The 19,126-nt window shown below is 48.8% G+C and overlaps 1 protein-coding gene across 1 annotated transcript in view; it reads right to left on the minus strand.

Moving 5' to 3' along the window:
* Positions 1 to 1,116: 1,116 nt before the first annotated feature.
* The window catches only part of LOC145394062 (glutamate receptor 4-like), a 56,219-nt gene continuing 38,209 nt past the window's right edge, over positions 1,117 to 19,126 (minus strand). The window contains exons 11-13 of the mRNA XM_080268067.1: positions 11,192 to 11,329; positions 2,591 to 2,677; positions 1,117 to 1,629 (exon numbers count right to left, since the gene is read on the minus strand). Coding sequence (XP_080124193.1) covers positions 1,117 to 1,629; positions 2,591 to 2,677; positions 11,192 to 11,329 — 738 coding nt within the window. The remainder of the gene's footprint in view (positions 1,630 to 2,590; positions 2,678 to 11,191; positions 11,330 to 19,126) is intronic.

The raw sequence follows: 19,126 nt of genomic DNA on the forward strand, positions 1-19,126 counted from the left end.
CCGGGGTGGGTATGAATGGGAGGCCGCCGGGGGTGGTTATGAATGGGAGGCCGCCGGGGTGGGTATGAATGGGAGGCCGCCGGGGTGGGTATGAATGGGAGGCCGCCGGGTTGGGTATGAATGGGAGGCCGCCGGGGTGGGTATGAATGGGAGGCCGCCGGGGTGGGTATGAATGGGAGGCCGCCGGGGTGGGTATGAATGGGAGGCCGCCGGGGTGGGTATGAATGGGAGGCTGCTGGGGTAGGTTTGAATGGGAGGCTGCTGGGGTAGGTTCGAATGGGAGGCTGCTGGGGTAGGTTCGAATGGGAGGCTGCTAGGGTGGATATGAATGGGAGGCCGCCGGGGTGGGTATGAATGGGAGGCTGCTGGGGTGGGTATGAATGGGAGGCTGCTAGGGTGGGTATGAATGGGAGGCTGCTAGGGTGGGTATGAATGGGAGGCTGCTAGGGTGGGTATGAATGGGAGGCTGCTAGGGTGGGTATGAATGGGAGGCTGCTAGGGTGGGTATGAATGGGAGGCTGCTAGGGTGGGTATGAATGGGAGGCCGCCGGGGTGGGTATGAATGGGAGGCCGCCGGGGTGGGTATGAATGGGAGGCTGCTAGGGTGGGTATGAATGGGAGGCTGCTGGGGTGGGTATGAATTGGAGGCTGCTGGGGTGGGTATGAATGGGAGGCTGCTGGGGTAGGTTCGAATGGGAGGCTGCTAGGGTGGGTATGAATGGGAGGCTGCTGGGGTGGGTTTGAATGGGAGGCTGCTGGGGTGGGTTTGAATGGGAGGCTGCTGGGGTGGGTTTGAATGGAAGGCTGCTGGGGTGGGTTGTTTTCAGCTGGGAGGCTGCTGGACTGGGCTGGCCTGTGCTATTCTGGGCTGGGAGGCTGCTGAGCTGTGCTGCTGGTCTTGGCTTGGCTGAGAGACTGTTAAGCTGGGCTGGGCTGGGAGACCATTAGGCTGGGCTGTGCTAGACAGCTCCTGGGCAGCAATGCGCTGGGCTGGGGGCTGCTGGTCCAGGCAGGGCAGGGCAGGGCTGGGTGGCTACTGGGCCAGGTTAGGCAGCTGGTGGACCAGGCTGGGCTGGGCTGGGAGGCTGCTTGGCTCGGTTGGATTTGGCTGCAAGACTATTGTTCTGGGCTGGGAGGCTGCTGGGCTGTGCTTGGCTGGGAGACTGCTGAGCTTGGCTTGGCGTGGCTTGGAGACTGCTGAGCAGGGCTGGGCTGGGCTGGGCTTAGCTTGGCTGGCAGGATGCTGAGCTGAGCTTGGTTTGACTGGGAGGCTGCTGAGCTGGGCTGGGCTGGGCTGGGCTGAGCTGGGAGGCTCCTAAGCTGAGCTTGGCTTGGCTGGGAGTCTGCTGAGCTGGGCTTAGCTTGGAGACTGCTGAGCAGTGCTGGGCTGAGTTTGGCTTGACTGGGAGGCTGCTGAGCTGGGCTTGGCTTGGAGACTGTTGAGCAGGGCTGGGCTGAATTTAGCTTGGCTGGGAGGCTGCTGAGCTGAGCTGGGCTTGACTTGGAGGCTGCTGAGCTGAGTTGGGCTTGACTGGGAGGCTGCTGAGCTGAGCTGAACTGGGCTGGGAGGCTCCTGGGCTGGGCTGGGCTGGGCTGGGCTGAGCTTGGCTTGGCTGGGAGTCTGCTGGGCTGAACTGGGCTTCACTGGGAGGCAGTTGAGCTGGGCTGGGAGGCGGCTTGGTTGGGCTGGGAAGCTGCTCTCTCTCTCTCTCTCTCTCTCTCTCCCTGGCCTAATTTCCACTGCATGCACATCCGGGATCATTCTCCGCGTTAGACTCCTAACCAGAAATTCGATACACTGTATGTGATAATCAAAGTCGTATTCTGTCTTTGGTGACTCGTAATAGCTCTGTCTTACCGATTTATTCTGCAGATTACACTTAAATACCCTCTTTTTGTTTACTGAAGCCATCTATATCGATATTTTGGCGATAAAAAAAATCTAGTGAAAATAAATAGCAAAGTAGAAGATGCTACAAAATAAATGGTACTCAAAATAGGGGGTAAAGGAATTAGATATACCCATCATTAATCACTTCACCACTAGAGTTTCATGCAACAATTGATAAATTTGTCTGGTGATTGCAATACCAAAATTCTAAAAAAGGATCATAGCAAAGAACTAACAAATGTTAAAAAAAAAAAATCATTACAAAAATATGCAAAGTAATAACTGGCATAGTCCAACACTTTTACAAATATATAAGTAAGTACAAACAAACTAGGCACAAACAAGCAAATTTAAACCCAAAAAAAACAGCATAAAACCCATCTAATCATAAGAGCGACACTTAGCACAGAAATTCTGAAAATTACCACATCTACGCACAAACACATCTAGGGCAGAACGAATAAACACACCTTAACACAGAGATCTGAAACAAACACACAGACGTTCACTCTACACACGAACACAAATAAAAACAAACATCTAAATAAACACAAGCATATCTAAACACAAAACAGACACCAATATAAGCACAAACCCCAACAACTGCTTCAAAAGACTATTAGCAAACTGATCCACACAAAGAAGAGCCTTTAAAAAAATTCTACTGGAAAATGGTTGAGTAAAAAATTGATAATAAACCTGTGTGCTCACTCGTCCGTTGTCTAAGTCCTTCCCTCCTGTGATGGACATTCGAGCTTTGGCCTTCATTGCGTCGGACAGGCTGAGCTAAAAAGAGAGTGAAAGGTTTAAGGTGAGTGGAAGGAGTAGAAGTACCTTATTTAACGGCGGGAGCGGCCATGAGTTGAGTACATGTTAAGGGGTGAGACTATGACACTTCATATGTCTATGAATGTATATCCTCCCTCGCTCTCGCTCTGTGTGTGTGTGTGTGTGTGTGTGTGTGTGTGTGTGTGTGTGTGTGTGTGTGTGTGTGTGTGTGTGTGTGTGTGTCCTCCCAACTTTTTTTTTTTCCAGGTAAAATGAAACTCTGCAATGTAAACCTCCGCCCCAGTTGGGTTTAAGGCAGAATGAGCTCAGTGAAAATCCAGATCTACTCCAGGGGGAAGGTCTGTAGAGCCCCCACATACCAAGCGTATACAGTGCAAGGATTTCTAGGTTTACACTCAACATGGGAAGGGTTACTGAAGTGGGTGGTGTGGGTGGAAAGTACTGCAGATGAAATGGTGTAAAGTCGATAGGTGGTGCAGGTGGATGGGTGGTGGTGCACGAGGGTGGGTGGTTATGCAGGTGGATGGGTGGTTATGCAGGTGGATGGGTGGTGGTGCAGGTGGATGGGTGGTGGTGCAGGTGGGTGGTGCAGGTGGGTGGTGTAGGTGGATGGGTGGTGATGCAGGTGGGTGGATGGTGGGTGGTAAAGGTGGGTGGATGGTGGGTGGTAAAGATGGGTGGATGGTGAGTGGTAAAGATGGATGGGCGGTGGTGAAGTTGATGGGCGGTGATGCAAGTGGATGGTGAGTGGTACAAGTGGGTGGGTGGTACAAGTCCGTGGGTGAGTGGGCAGGTGGGTACTGCAGGTGAGTGGCTGGTGCAAGCGTGTGGGTGGCTGAGTGGCTGGTGTAGCTGGTTGATGGGTGGTGCAAGTGGGTGGGTGGATGTTGCAGACTGTGCAGGTGGGTGGGGGTGATGCAGGTTGTGCAGGTGAGTGAGTGGTGCTGATGGATGGTTGATGTACAGGTGGATGGAGGGTGATGCAGGTGGATGGTGGGTGGTGCAGGTGGATGGTGGGTGGTGCAGGTGGATGGTGGGTGGTGCAGGTGGATGATGGGTGTTGTAGGTGGATGGTGGGTGGTGCAGGTGGTGTACAGGTGGTGGGTGGTGCAGGTGATCGGGTGGTGCTTACGGGGTGGAGGGGTGGGTGGTGCAGATGGACGGGTGGTGCAGATGGATGGGTGGTGCTCACAGGGTGGAGGGGTGGGTGGAGGCAGGGGGGTGGTCAGACGGGTGGGTGGTGAGGGTGGATAGGTGTTGTAGGCATCTGGGCTGTGCAGGTGGGTGGGTGGTGCTGGTGGACGGGTGGTGCTCACGGGGGGGAGGAGGGGTGGAGGCAGGGGGATGGTTAGACGGGAGGGTGGTGAAGGTGGATAGGTGGTGTAGGCATCTGGGTTGTGCAGGTGGGTGGGTGGTGGAAGTGGATGTGTGGCCCAGGTGGGTGGGTGTATCAGGTGGATGGTGGGTGCTGTAAATGGATGGGTGGTGGTGGTGAAGGTGGCTGGGTGATGGTGCAGGTGGATGGGTGGTGATGCAGGTGCAGGTGGTGGTGCGAGTGGATGGGTGATGCAAGTGGATGGGTGGGTAAGTATTGCCGGTCAGTGGAAGGGTGGGTGATGCAGGTGGTGGTGGGTGGATGATAGCTGGTGCAGGTGGATGGTGCTGATGGGTCAGTGGGTGGTGGAGGTGGGTCGGAGGGTGGTGCAGGTGGTGGTGGGTGGATGATAGCTGGTGCAGGTGGATGGTGCTGATGGGTCAGTGGGTGGTGGAGGTGGGTCGGAGGGTGGTGCAGGTGGATGGGTGGTGGTGCAGGTGGTGAGGTGGGTGGGTGGTGAAGGTGGGTGGGTGGTGCAGGTGGATGGGTGGGTGGTGCAGGTGGATGGGTGGTGATGCAGGTGGATGGGTGGTGATGCAGGTGGATGGGTGGTGATACAGGTGGATGGTGGGTGGTGCAGGTGGGTGGGTAGTGCTGGTGGGTCGGTAGTGCTGGTGGGTCGGTAGTGCAGGCTGGTTGCTGGTGCAGGTGGGTGGATGTCTGGATTTATGAATGGGTGGTGCAAGTGGGTGGGTGGTTCATGCAGGAGGGTGGATGGTTCGTGCAGGAGGGTGGTGGGTGGTGCAGGTGGGTGGGTGGTGCAGGTGGGTAGGTGGTGAAGGTGGATGGATAGTGAGGGTTGATGGCGGGTGGTGCAGATGGATGGCGGGTGGTGCAGATGCATTGTGGATGCACAGGTGAATGGCTGGTGCAGGTGGGTGGGAATGGTGGGTGCAGGTGGATGGGTGGTGCTGGTAGATGGGTGGTGCTGGTAGATGGGTGGTGCAGGTGGATGGGTGGTTCTCGCGGGTGGGTGGTGGAGGCAGGTGGTTGGTCAGACAGGTGGGTGGTGTAAGTGGAAAGGTGGTGTAGGTGGATGGGGAATGCAGGTGGATGGGTGATGGAAGTGGATGGGTGATGGAGGTGGGTGTATGGTCCATGTGGGTGGGTGGATGGGTGGTGGTGCAGGTGGATGGATGGTGGTGTACGTGGATGGATGGTGGTGTACGTTGATGGGTGATACAGGCGGTTGGATGGTGCAGGCAGTTGGGTGGTGCAGGTGGATGGATGGTGCAGGTGGGTGGGTGGGTAAGTGGTGCAAGAACGTGAGTGGGTGAGTGGTGCAAGAAGGTGGGTGAGTGAGAGGTGCAGGTGGGTGGATGGTGGTGTACGTGGATGGATGGTGGTGTACGTGGATGGATGGTGGTGTACGTTGATGGGTGATACAGGCGGTTGGATGGTGCAGGCAGTTGGGTGATGCAGGTGGATGGATGGTGCAGGTGGGTGGGTGGGTAAGTGGTGCAAGAACGTGAGTGAGTGAGTGGTGCAAGAACGTGAGTGAGTGAGTGGTGCAAGAAGGTGGGTGAGTGAGAGGTGCAGGTGGGTGGATGGTGCTGGTGGGTAGGTGGTGCAGATGGGTAGGTGGTGCAGGTGTGTGGGTGGGTAGGTGGTGCAGGTGTGTGGGTGGGTAGGTGGTGCAGGTGTGTGGGTGGGTGGATGGTCCGGGTGGGTGGATGGTCCAGGTGGATGGTGGGTTGTGCACGTGGATGGGTGGTGTTGGCAAGTGGGTGGTGTTGGCAAGTGGGTGGTACAGGCAGGGGGGGGAGGTGGATGGGTTGTGCAGGTGGATGGGTGGTGTACGTGGGTGGGTAGTGCAAATAGATGGCTGCTGCAGGTGGGTGGGTGGTAGAAGTAGGAGGATGGTGCAGGTCGGTGGGTGTGTGAGTGGTCCAGGTGGGTAGGTTGTGGGCAGTGCAGATGGGTGGGTGTGTGAGTGGTCCAGGTGAATGGTGGGTGGTGCAGGTTGATGGTTGGTGTAGGCAGGTGGGTGGGTGGGACAGGCAGGGTGGGCCATGTGGATGGGTGGTGTAGGTGGATGGGTTGTGCAGTTGCATGGGTGGTGTAGGTGGGTGGGTAGTGCATGCAGATTACTGATGCAGGAGGGTGGGTGGTGGAAGTGGGTAGGTGGTGCAAGTGGGTGGAAGGGTGGGTGATCCAGGTAGGTGGGTGGTGGACAGTGCAGATGGGTGATGCAAGTGAGTAGGTGGTGAAAGTGGGTGAGTGGTGCAGGTGGATGCTGGGTGATGCAGGTGGATGCTGGGTGATGCAGGTGGATGCTGGGTAGTGCAGGTGAATGGGTGGTGGTGTAGGTAGATGATGGGTGGTGGTGAAGGTAGATGATGGGTGGTGGAGTGGGTAGGTGGGTGGGTAAGTGGACGGGTGGGGGGTGCAGGTGGGGTTGGTGGTGCTGGTGGGTTGGTGGTGCTGGTGGGTGAGTGGTGCAGGTGGGTGGGTGGTCCAGGTGGATGGCGGGTGGTCCAGGTGGATGGTGGGTGGTGCAGATGTATGGGTGGTGTAGGCAAGTGGGTGGTGCAGGTGATTGGGTGGTGCGGGCGGGCTGAGGGAGTAGGTGGATGGGTGTGCTAGGTGGATGGGTGTGCTAGGTGGATAGGTTGTGCAGGTGGGTGGGTGGTGTACGTTGGTGGATGGTGCAAATTGATGGCTGTTGCAGATGGATGGGTGGTAGAAGTGGAAGGATGGTGCAGGTGGGTGGATGGTGCAGGTGGGTGGATGGTGCAGGTGGGTGGGTGGGTGGGTGGTGCAGGCAGATGGGTTGGCAGGTGGGTGGGACAGGCAGGTGGGTGGGACAGGCAGGTGGGTGGGGCATGTGGATGGGTGGTGTAGGTGAATGGGTGGTGTAGGTGAATGGGTTGTGCACTTGGATGCGTGGTGTAGGTAGACGGCTGATGCAGGTGAAAGTGGGTGGGTGGTGCAGGTGGGTGGAAATGGGTGGGTGGTGCAGGTGGGTGGAAGGGTGGGTAATGCAGGTGGGTGGGTGGTGGGCAATGCAAGTGGGTAATGCAGGTGGGTGGGTGGTGGGCAGTGCAGATGGGTGATGCAAGTGGGTGGATGGATAGCAAGTGGGTGGGTGGGTGGGTGGTGCAGGTGGGTGGGTGGGTGGCGCAGGTGGATGCTGGGTGGTGCAGGTGGATGGATGGAGGAAGTGAGTGGGTGGAGGAGGTGAGTGGGTGGGTGGTGGAGGTGGGTGGTGGAGGTGGGTGGGTGGTGGGTGAGTGGTGCAGGTAGATGGGTGATGCAGGTTGATGTGGGTGATGCAGGTTGATGTGGGTGGTGCAGGTGGATGGATGGTGCAGGTGGATGGGTGATGCAGGCGGGTGGGTAGGTTGTGTAGGTGGATGGGTGGTGTAGGGGGATAGGTTGTGGTGTAGGTGGGTGGGATGATGGATGGTGCAGGTGGGTGATGTTTTTCGGTGGGTAATGCAGATGTATGGGCGACGAAGGTGGGTGCGTGGTCCAGGTGGGTGGGTGAGTGAATGGTGCAGGTGGTTGGTGGATGGTGGGAGGTTTAGGTAGATGGGTGGTGGTGCAGGAAGATGGATGGTGGTGCAGGAAGATGGATGGTGGTGCAGGAAGATGGATGGGTGGTAGTGCAGTTGGATGGGTGGTGGTGCAGTTGGATGGGTGGTGGTGCAGTTGGATGGGTGGTGTAGGTGGGTGAGTAGTTCAGGTAGATGGCTGATGCACATGGGTGGGTGGTGAAAGTGGGTGGGTGGTGCAGGTTGACAGTGGGTGGTGCAGGTGGATGGTGGAACAGTGGGTGGTGGAGGTGGATGGTGGGTGGCACAAGTGGATGGTGGGTGGTGCAAGTGGATATGGGTGGTGCAGATGGATGGTGGATGGTGCATGGTGCATGTGGAGGTGGATGGTTCATGTGGAGGTGCTTGAGGTTGGGTGGTGTGGATGGATGGGTGGTGGTGGAAGTAGAGTCAATGGGTGGTGCAGGTGGATGGGTGGTGTAGGTGGATGGGTGGTGTAGGTGGATGGGTGGTGCAGGCAGGTGGGTGGGTGGTGGAAGGGGTTGGGTTGTGCAGGTGGGTTGCTGGATAGTGCAGGTGGGTGGGTGGGTGGGTAGCTTGTGCAAGTGGATGGGTGGGTGCTGGTGCAGGTGGATGGGTGGTGCAAGTGGGTGGGACGTGCAAGTGGATGGTAGGTGATGCAGGTAGATGGTGAGTGGTGCAAGTGGATGGTAAGTGGTGCAGGTGGATAGTGGGTGGTGCAGGTGGATAGTGGGTGACGCAAGTGGATAGTGGGTGATGCAAGTGGATGGTGGGTGGTGCAGGTGGATGGGTGATGGTGCAGGTGGATGGGTGATGGTGCAGGTGGATGGTGGGTGGGGCAGGTAGGTGGGTGGTGTAGGTGGATGAGTGTTGTAGGTGGATGAGTGTTGTAGGTGAGTGGTGTAGGTGGATGACTGGTATAGGTGGCCAGGTGGTTTGGGTGGATGGGTGTTGCAGATGGGTGGATGGTGCAGGTGGATGGGATGAAGGTGGATAGGTGGTGTAGGTGGATAAGTGGTGTAGGTGGACAGGTGTAGATGGATAGGTGGTGTAGATGGGAGGGTGGTGTAGGTGGATGGAGAGTGGTGTAGATGGATGGAGAGTGGTGTAGGTGGATGGAGAGGGTGTAGGTTGATGGAAGGGTGGTGCAGGTGGATGGAAGGGTGGTGCAGGTGGATGGAAGGGTGGTGCAGGTGGATTGGAGGGTGGTGTAGGTGGATTGGAGGGTGGTGTAGGGGAGATGGGAGGGTGGTGTAGGTGGATGAAGAGTGGTGTGGGTGGATGGGAGGGTGATGTAGGGAGATGGGAGGGTGGTGCAGGTGGATGGAAGGGTGATGTAGGTGGATTGGAGGGTGGTGTAGGGAGATTGGAGGGTGGTGTAGGTGGATGAAGAGTGGTGTGGCTGGATGGGAGGGTGGTGTAGGGAGATGGGAGGGTGGTGTAGGTGGATGAAGAGTGGTGTGGGTTGATGGGAGGGTGATCTAGGGAGATGGGAGGGTGGTGTAGGTGGATGGAGAGTGGTGTGGGTGGATGGAAGGGTGCTGTAGGTGGACTGAAGGGTGCTCTAGGTGGATAGGAGGGTGGTGTTGGTGGATGGAAGGAAGGAAGGTGTTGGTGGATGGGAGGGTGGTGTACAAGGGATGGTGGGTGACTTAGACGGATGGGTAGCATAGATGGGTGAGTGGCGTGGATTAGTGGGTGGCGTAGGTGGGCAGATGGTGTAGATGGTTGGGTGGGGTAACTTATAAGCTGATGTGAATAAAGAGTACAGCATTATAAAAGAAACGGTAGGAAGGCAATAGTACAAAAAAATGGAAGATTATAATTACAGCTAGAGTTCTATACGGAGGGGGAAAAAATGCATAAAGATAAATACCACCCTGGCCAGGCGTTAGGTAGAATGTGACCAGATAATATCCCTAACTACACCTGGACGGGGGGGAGGGGCTACAACCCCCCAAATTCTAAACCTACTGTTAACATGGCAAGGATTACTGGTGCGGGTGAGTGGTGTAATAAGAAGGTGGTGTAGGTGGGTAGGTGGTGTAGGTGGGTAGGTGGTGTAGGTGGGTTGGTAGTGTAGGTGGGTTGGTAGTGTAAGTGGGTGGATAGTGTAGGTGGGTGGTGGTATGGTATAGGTGGGTAGGAGGGCGGTATAGGTGGGTGGGTGGTACAGGTGGGTGGGTGGTACAGGTGGGTGGTATAGGTTGGTGGGTGGTGAAGGTGAGAGGGTGCTTTGGTTGAAAGGATGGTATAGTTGAAAGGGTGGTACAGGTGAGAGGGTGGTATAGGTGAGATGATGGTATAGGTGAGAGGATGGTATAGGTGAGAGGGTGGTATAGATGAAATGGTGGTACAGGTGAGAGGGTGGTACAGGTGAGAGGGTGGTACAGGTGAGAGGGTGGTACAGGTATATAATTTCTATTGGGTGGGTGATGATTTGAGTGTGAGGGTGAGTAGACTGGTGGGTGGAGCAGGTGACAGTATGGTGTAACTAGTATCAGCTGAAGTGAGTAAACAGGATACCATTATACTGTCATAAGATAAAGGGACAAAGGGAACGTGAGGTATGTATTGGTGACAGTTGTCATGATGACTTACGATGATGATGATGAGAGTGATGATGATAGTTGTGGCGATAATTATATAGAATATTTATCTAAGGAGAAATTTTGGACAGTATTACACATACACCTGGTTCAGGGCACCCCCACCTGCAGGGTGAGGGGTGCCCTGGGATTTGTGGCACTGCCAATATGTAGTCGTAGTTATTAATCCAACGTCTTATCCTGGTTAGTATATATATATATATATATATATATATATATATATATATATATACACCCATTCAGAATGTCCCTTTTTTGTGGGAAGCCATTACAAGAAGCTTGGAAAGGCTATTATTATATTCATTACTTTCAGTAAAACAACTACAGAAGCACTGAGGAAAAAAAAATCCATACCGGTCCCTTATCAATTCACTTAGGTATCCACAACACTAAGGGACACAAAAGTTAACATACACTCGTGAACATTAGGTCCTAGCTCTGTCTCCTTTCTTCAAAACTCATTTTTGTCCACATTAAATAACTGAAAAACGCGATTAATGTTCCTCTGCTGCTTATTAAGATAAACTGTCAGTCTCCCGTAATTCACAGTCCCAGTTGTAAATTTTTTAATACTCTGGAACATATGACTAATTATATATGAGTGACTATAGCCCTATTATTAAAACGTGGAGGGTGAAGGGTATGGAAAAGTCCTCATTGTACTATAACATTTTCTAAGCAACTGGCAAAGACAGAACTTGCATGACTTCTTAATATCATTATAAGACTGCATTACATAATATGAAATGCAGGTTAATCTAGGGTTGGGGCTTTCAGAGAGGCTGCCGTAGTCCAAGGCATTTATGGGCATATGACCAGCATACTCCCCTGTTACATTACATGATTGAAAAGCCTTCTGTCAAGACTGTCACTCTGACTGTAATGGCCTAACTAACCTTAAAAATCATAAGCATCCCATAACTGACTCTCATATACTGTATTTGGGCTATGGATACACTCTCACCCACTCAGTTTTCACAATTAGCTAAAACTCATTACCTTTACTTACCTTGGCTCGGCTGGCGTCCATTTTCGATTTGTAGCAGAATTCAGTGATGGCCACGACCATTGACAATACCAGGCCTCCAGTCAGGATGTAGAAGATGCCTGCTATTTTGCTCAGAGTCAGGGCGCTAACGTGGGTATTCTGTGATAAAGAGAGCGGTCAGTGAGATAGAGAGAGAGAGAGAGGGGGGGGGGAGGTGTGTGTGTGTACAAAGGAAAACAATACACCTAACGGTACTTTCGAGGCATTTTTGTCACAACGAAGATTATAACTGTGGTAATTATGGTAATATTATGAACTGATGATTAAAAATAAAGTGAGAAGCTGCCCCCACTCAGAAATTCCTCCAGCCGAAACCAATAAGCAAGACAGAGAGAAGGATCATCATGAAGCATAGAACAAACACGTTCGTCATCATGTGACCTGCACTACACCAGGAAAACATCGAATGGCGGGTAAAGAAATTGGAGTTGTGAGCAAAAGAGAGTGTGCGAGGGATTGGAAATTAGATGGGCAATAGAGCTGAGGCAGGTAAAGTATAGCCTGTGGAAATGGATGTTGTAGAATTAGTGGTACTGCTGCAATGAAATTTAAAATACAATATCCTCCAAGCAAGATTGTTAGAGGGGTATGGAAATGGGTGCAGTAAGCAAGGGAATGGAAAAGAGGATCTAGAAATTTGGTGGACAAAACAAGATTACATTAACTTTTCTTAAATTCTTATTCTGCTTCCAACAAGATCCGATATATTAGTTTCTCTGATAGTGTTTTCCAGAGCACTTGACAGCTTTACACAAGTTACTGTACGCAGGCATGACCCACAGTCAGTGTCAGTCAGGGATACTGGGAAGAAGGCTACCTGACTATCAGTTTTATGAGGATATCAGGGACGACATTTCTTGGTAAGCCACAATCTTTCCCTGGAATACGACTAGGGGAATACTTGGAAACATTAAGGGAAAAAATCAACAACAACAACATGAAAGGAATACTTAGACACATTTGAAGAAAAAACTACCACCACAGAACTACAATCTGAAGTGACACCCAACTTGCCTGACAAATCTTCTCTATTACAACAACACTGACCTTTGTAACCATGTTAGAGTCGAACAAATACTGATACAACCAATTTTCATATTTAAATCCTTCCACCTCAGGGAGTACTTTATCGTCTTGTCTTTGCTCCCTCCAGAGTACTTCATTCAACCTAAGAAAAGACCTCTCGTGCTGAACAGGTTAATGTCTTCTGTATCTAACTCCTCCAGTTCTAAAGCTCTATCCTTAGCTGAATGAAATATTGAAGATTGCAAGAACAATGAAAAAATGTCCTTGGAATAGGCGGCTAAATATAACGCTGCAGGAACAATATGAAGGATATGTTGAAAATACTATAATCTACAACAGCAGCAGCTACAATCTTACTACTTCACCACGATTATGTATTTTTACTGTACTCTTGCTACATCCACACAACTTTACCCCTTCAGTCAAATGACGCATTTTGCTTTATTCTTGTGACCACCAGATTTTATGTAGTTGTCCAACTGGAGGCAGAAAATATAGCCTTCACTAACCCCTTCACTACTACTGGTCTTTCCAGTCTTTCGTAAGGGAGAAGAAATTGCCTAAAGATAGCAAGAATATAAGAAAGTCATCATGGTATCTACTGGTTAACCTATCCCAGTGAAGGGGTCAGAAACTATATTCATTAATGATCTTCAGTATAAAAAGTACCATAACTAAACTAGAAAGCACTCAGAAGGTAAATACCTCCAGGATCCGGATCCGCCCCGAAACTGAATCGATTCTTTCTTGGCCTATGGTCCAACCTTCCACAAAATATAATTGAAATTCATTGAGAAATTCATTGAGAACTACTTGAGATGTCATGTGGATAAACAAACAAAAAATTCATGGATCCTGATGATGATCCGGATCATCACCAAAATCTAATGGATTGCTCCTTGGGGCATACGCTACCCCTCCAAAACTTTCAGCAAAAACCGTTAATTACTTTTTGGGTGATCCTGCTAACAGTCAGACCAACGCCGACAAAAACATAATCTTCTTGGTGAAGGGCATAAAAGCTGCTGGTGGTAGCGTGAATATAATGAAAAATAGGTCTTTCACACACACACACACACACACACACACCACACACACACACACACATATATATATATATATATATATATATATATATATATATATATTGGGGGAGGCGGTGGCTCAATCGGTAGAGAGTTGGCCTGCAGTCCTAACGGACCAGGGTTCAAATCCCGCTGGTGCAGGGAACATTTTAAGGATTTGAATTTCATAAAATCAGACTTTACTCTTCTACCAGAAGACCCGCCGACATGTAAAAATACCCCCGCTAATACCAATACACCAGTCCTCATACAGGACTAGCATGTATTCAGTATGGAAGGTGGGTGTTAGCGCCGAAGTAGTGACATGTAGAGGTGTGCGGTACGTAGGAGGACTACTGGGCCTTGAAAGCAGGCTGTGAAGCCGATGCCCAGAGTCGGTCACATAAAAAAATATATATATATATGTATATATATACAGGATATATAGATGGATGTATATATATATATATATATATATATATATATATATATATATATATATTGTTACGGAACTGAGAAAACTGTCCCGCAATGTTCCAGGTTCAAAACAAAAGAGTTAGGTAAAATTACAAGTTAAAGTTTAATGCTCAAACTAACAACTAAACATTCAGGACTCATAAGGATAATGTAATGGCAAAAAACAGGTTAAATATATGGTTAACTGCAATAGCCGCTATTAACACGAAATTAGCAAGAGTAAATTTATCTAAGTCAGCCCTGATAAAATGAGAAAACCGGATAATGCTCAGTTAATGCAAGATATATTATTACAGATACAAAATATTATTACTACTGGCTGACAGTAAAAACCTTAGACTAATCACAAAAACCTCACCAGGCCCACGAATTAACACCCCATGCTACACAGTACAAGAAAAAATGCAACAAGACTCATACACAAATCACACAGCTGCCAGATGGTTGGAGACTTCCTGAGCACTCACAATAATAACAACTGTACAGGGAAGGACAGAGATGTGAACAAAATGAGGAGTAGAACTAAGTGGCAATTAATGCAGAGACAGCTCATTATATAGGGGCCGGCAGAGCTTGATACAACTTGTAAGAGGGACGCGCAAATGAAGCCATAGGGGACAAAGAGTTGACACTCCTGCTCTGAACAGAAAGAACGACTTACTCTACTATAAGGGAGGAGGGGGGGAGTGAGGTAGAACACGCACTATGGAAGCCACGAGGCGAATCGTTATCAAACATGCACCATACTGTACGTTAGAATTATACGAAGGATGATGAAATCATAGGCTATGTAACAGTATATATATGTATACATATGTATATACATGTATACATATGTATATACAGTATATGTATATATATATATATATATATCTATATATATATATATATATATATATATATATATATAATATATATATATATATATTGTTACGGAACAGAGAAAGATAACGTACACTTTAAGTGAGAATACGAAGAGTCACTACTGTCCCGTAAAGTTCCAGGTTCAAAACAAAAGAGTTAGGTAAAATTACAAGTTAAAGTTTAATGCACAAACTAACAACAAAACATTCAGAACTCATAAGGATAATGTAATGGCAAATAAACAGGTTAAATATATGGTTAACTGCAATAGCCTCTATTAACACGAAATTAGCAAAGAATAAATTTATCTAAGTCAGCCCTGATAAAATGAGATACCAGATAATACTCAGTGAATGCCAGATAAATAATTACAGATACAAACTATTATCAAAAATGACTGACAAAGAACCCCACACGAATCACAAAAACTTCACTAGGCCTACAAATTAAACTTATGCTATACAGTACAAGAAAAAATGCAACAACAGTTATACTCAAATTACACACAGCTGCTAGATGGTTGGAGATTTCTTGAGCACTCACAATAATAATATCTGTACAGGGGAGGACAGAGATGTGAACAAAATGAGGAGCAGATCTAAGTGGCAATGATGCAGAGACTGAGCTCAATATATAGGGGCCGGCAGAGCCTGATACAACTTGTAAGAGGACGCGCAAATGAAAGCCATGGGGACATAGAGTTCACAATCCCGCTCTGGACAACAGAGAGAACGACTTACTCTACTATAACGGTAGAAGGGGGGGACTGAGGCAGAACACGCTCGTGATCAAACATGCAGCATACTGTGCGTTAAAATTACACAAAGGATGATGAAATCATAGGCTATGTAACACCTCCCCACAAAGAAAAAAGAAATTTACAAAGGAAATTTCTTATTACTCTAAAACAATCTGTCTAAAGTCTAGATAAGCAATCTGCAATAACATTTTCTTTCCCCTTGACATGTTGTATGTCTAATGAATACTCCTGAAGAAGTAGACTCCATCTTGTCAATCTCTGATTTTTATCTTTAAACTTACTAAGGAATTTCAGTGGGTTATGATCGGTATAAATGACTATGGGGTCAAAACCAGAACACAAATAAAATGAAAAATGCTGTAAACCCAAAATCAAGGCCAAAAGCTCTTTCTCAATAGTTGAGTAGTTCTTTTGAGGTGGAGTGAACTTCTTACTGTAATAAGATACAGGATGTTCAATACCCTGATCATCCTCTTGCAGCAAAACAGCCCCAGCTCCTGTATCACTTGCATCAACAGCCATCTTAAAAGGCTTAGCAAAATTTGGAGTAGCGAGCACTGGCTGACTTAATAGAATAGCTTTAAGTTTGTTGAAAGAGGATTCACAGTTATCGGTCCAGACAAATTCAACTCCCTTTTTCAGTAGGTCTGTAAGTGGTGATACAAGAATAGAAAAGTTAAGAACAAATCTCCTGTAATAACCTACCATTCCCAAAAATCTTTGTAGCTCTTTCCTACTTTTAGGTCTGGGAAGATCACTTATAACCTGAACCTTAGCTCCTGGTGGTGCAACATGTCCATCACCAATTACATACCCAAGGTACTGAACTTTAGCTTGACCAAACTCACACTTTGATAAATTAGCTACAAGATTAGCATGAACTAAACGGTCAAGAAATTTACTGACATGGCATAGGTGATCTTTCCAGTTGTCACTGAAGATTAATACATCATCAATATAAACAACACACCCTGCCAAACCCTCTGTTACAACATTCATGAGCTTCTGAAATGTGGCTGGTGCATTCTTCATACCATACGGCATTACTGAACATGCAAAAGCCTTTCCTAATGTTACAAAACATGAGATCTCCCTTGCACGTTCAGTCATAGGTACTTGCCAGTATCCCTTTAACAAATCAAACTTACTTATGTACCTAGCCTTTCCGATCTTGTCTATGCAATCTTCCACACGAGGGAGAGGGTAAGTGTCTGTTTTGGTTATCTGATTAACACGTCTGTAGTCGATGCAAAGCCTCTGTGACCCACCTGGCTTAGGGACTAGAGTGACAGGAGAACTCCACTCGCTCTGACAGGGCTCAATCATCTTGTGGTCCAACAGGTAGCCAAGCTCCTTCTGGATGAGAGGAACTTTCACTGGGTTCACACGGTAAGGAGGCAATTTAATTGGCTTTGCGTCTCCAACATCGACATCATGCATCAACACAGTGGTTCTTCCTGGAGTGGCACGGAACACTTGCGGGTACTCCTGCAGTAATGCCGAAAACTCCTGCCTTTCCTTGGGTGGTAGATGAGAAAGCTTAGTCTGGAGATCATTCATGATATCAGGATTCTTCCCCAAACTATCACTCAGGCTCATACTGCATGGGAGAGCTTCACTTGCAGACTCGGGTGGAACAGCTACAGTGCAGACTGGATTATTTTCGTCCCGCCTGTGATATAACTTTAGCATGTTGATGTGACATAGTTGCTTGCTCTTTCTACGATCTGGTGTGGCGATGACATAGCTGACATCACTGAGTTTCTTCTCCACGAAATAAGGGCCACTAAACTTGGCTTGAAGAGGTTGCCCATGAACTGGTAGCAGAATCAAAACCTGATCTCCTGGCTGAAAGTGGCGTAACCTGGACTTCTTATCATACCAAGTCTTCATCTTCTCCTGAGCAGCTCCTAAATTCTCTCTCGCCAGCTGTAAAGCAGTGGACAGCCGTTCTTTGAAATTCATCACATACTCCAGCAGGTTGACGTCATCTTCCTCCGACAGCCAGCATTCCTTGAGTAACTTAAGGGGTCCTCTTACTTCATGGCCAAACAGTAGTTCAAAAGGTGAGAAGCCCAGTGATTCATTTGGAGATTCTCTTGCAGCAAACACAACGAATGGAAGACCTTTATCCCAGTCTTTCTGATGTTCCAAACAGTATTTCTTGAGCATCGATTTGAGTGTTTGATGATATCTCTCCAACGCTCCTTGGGTCTGGGGATGGTAAGCTGAAGACGTGATCTGGGAGATGCCCAACTCTTTCAGAGACTGCTTGAAAACATTTGACATGAAATTACTTCCTCGGTCTGACTGTACCCCCTTGGGCAGACCAAACTTTGTGAAGAACCCTAGCATTTCCTTAACCACGTTCTTTGCTGAGATGTTTCTAAGTGGAATGGCTTCAGGATAGCGAGTAGCCATATCTATCATGGTCAACACATAAGAAAATCCTGAAGAAGTCTTAGGAAGAGGGCCCACAATATCCACCAACACACGGGTGAAAGGCGCCTCAAAAGGAGGAATGGGAACTAGAGGTGCAACCTTTTCGGTCTGATTACACTTTCCCACAACTTGACAGGTGTGACAAGACTTACAATACCAGGAAACATCCCTGAAGATACCTGGCCAGTAGAAGTGTTTCAAAATGCGTGCCACAGTCTTCCTCACTCCAAGGTGTCCTGCCAAACTGGAATCATGAGCCACTCGAATGATATCCTGCCTACAAACACGAGGGATGACAACTTGATGTACAACCTCCCATTCACAGTCGGCTGATGCTGTTGGGGGTCTCCACTTCCTCATAAGTACTCCTGACTTTACATAATAACAAGTAGAAGCACCAGCTGACTCTTCCTCACTGCAAGCAGAGTTAGCTAGACCTTTCAACTCAGGGTCAGCAACCTGCAACTCAACCAACTCTTGACGAGACAAATTATCAACACTACGGGGTACTGCCTCATCTGGTGAGTGGTCCAAATTAGCAAGAAAAGTGTCAGCTAGGATAACATCATCATCATCATTATCCTCTAAATCACCAGTAACTTTAGACTTAGCCCTAGTGACAGCACATGCAGGGAACACATCAGGGACATCACAATCCTGGGACGCAGCCACTGGCTCACTAGACAACTGAGGAGCTGGACACACTTGACTTCCACCAATATCATTTCCAAGTAAGAAAGTTACACCTGACATTGGGAGTGTCTCAACCAACCCAACCATAACGGAACCATTAACAAAACCAGACTCTAAATTCACTCTGCACAGAGGGACAGAGAAGTAATTATTCCCTACACCTTGTAAGATTACAGTTTCATCAGAGGAATTAACATTAGAGCCTAGAACACTGGTCAGCATAAGGGATTGGCAAGCACCTGTATCACGATATATTTTAACTGATTTCCTGTCATTACTGTCCAGAGGACTGACAAAACCATCAGACAGGAAATTAGCACATGAACTCTTGAGAGTGTCACCCACGTTACTGCTCAAAAGAGGAGCTCCATCATGAGAATTTAAGTTACCCCTCAAAGCAGGTTCAGTTAACTCAGTTAAAGCATTCTGGGAACTCTCAAGAGTGGACACTAGACCAATTGACTGAATATTTAAAGACTCCTTTTTGTTCACATCACGCTGTCTCCTGAAACATCTCTCCGTAGTATGACCAAGCTTACTACAATAAGTACATTTACTTTTCTGAAATCT

Source organism: Coenobita brevimanus, chromosome 1 (assembly GCF_032717465.1).
Source record: "Coenobita brevimanus isolate Jiangsu-jjx chromosome 1, ASM3271746v2, whole genome shotgun sequence".
NCBI lineage: Eukaryota > Metazoa > Arthropoda > Malacostraca > Decapoda > Coenobitidae > Coenobita > Coenobita brevimanus.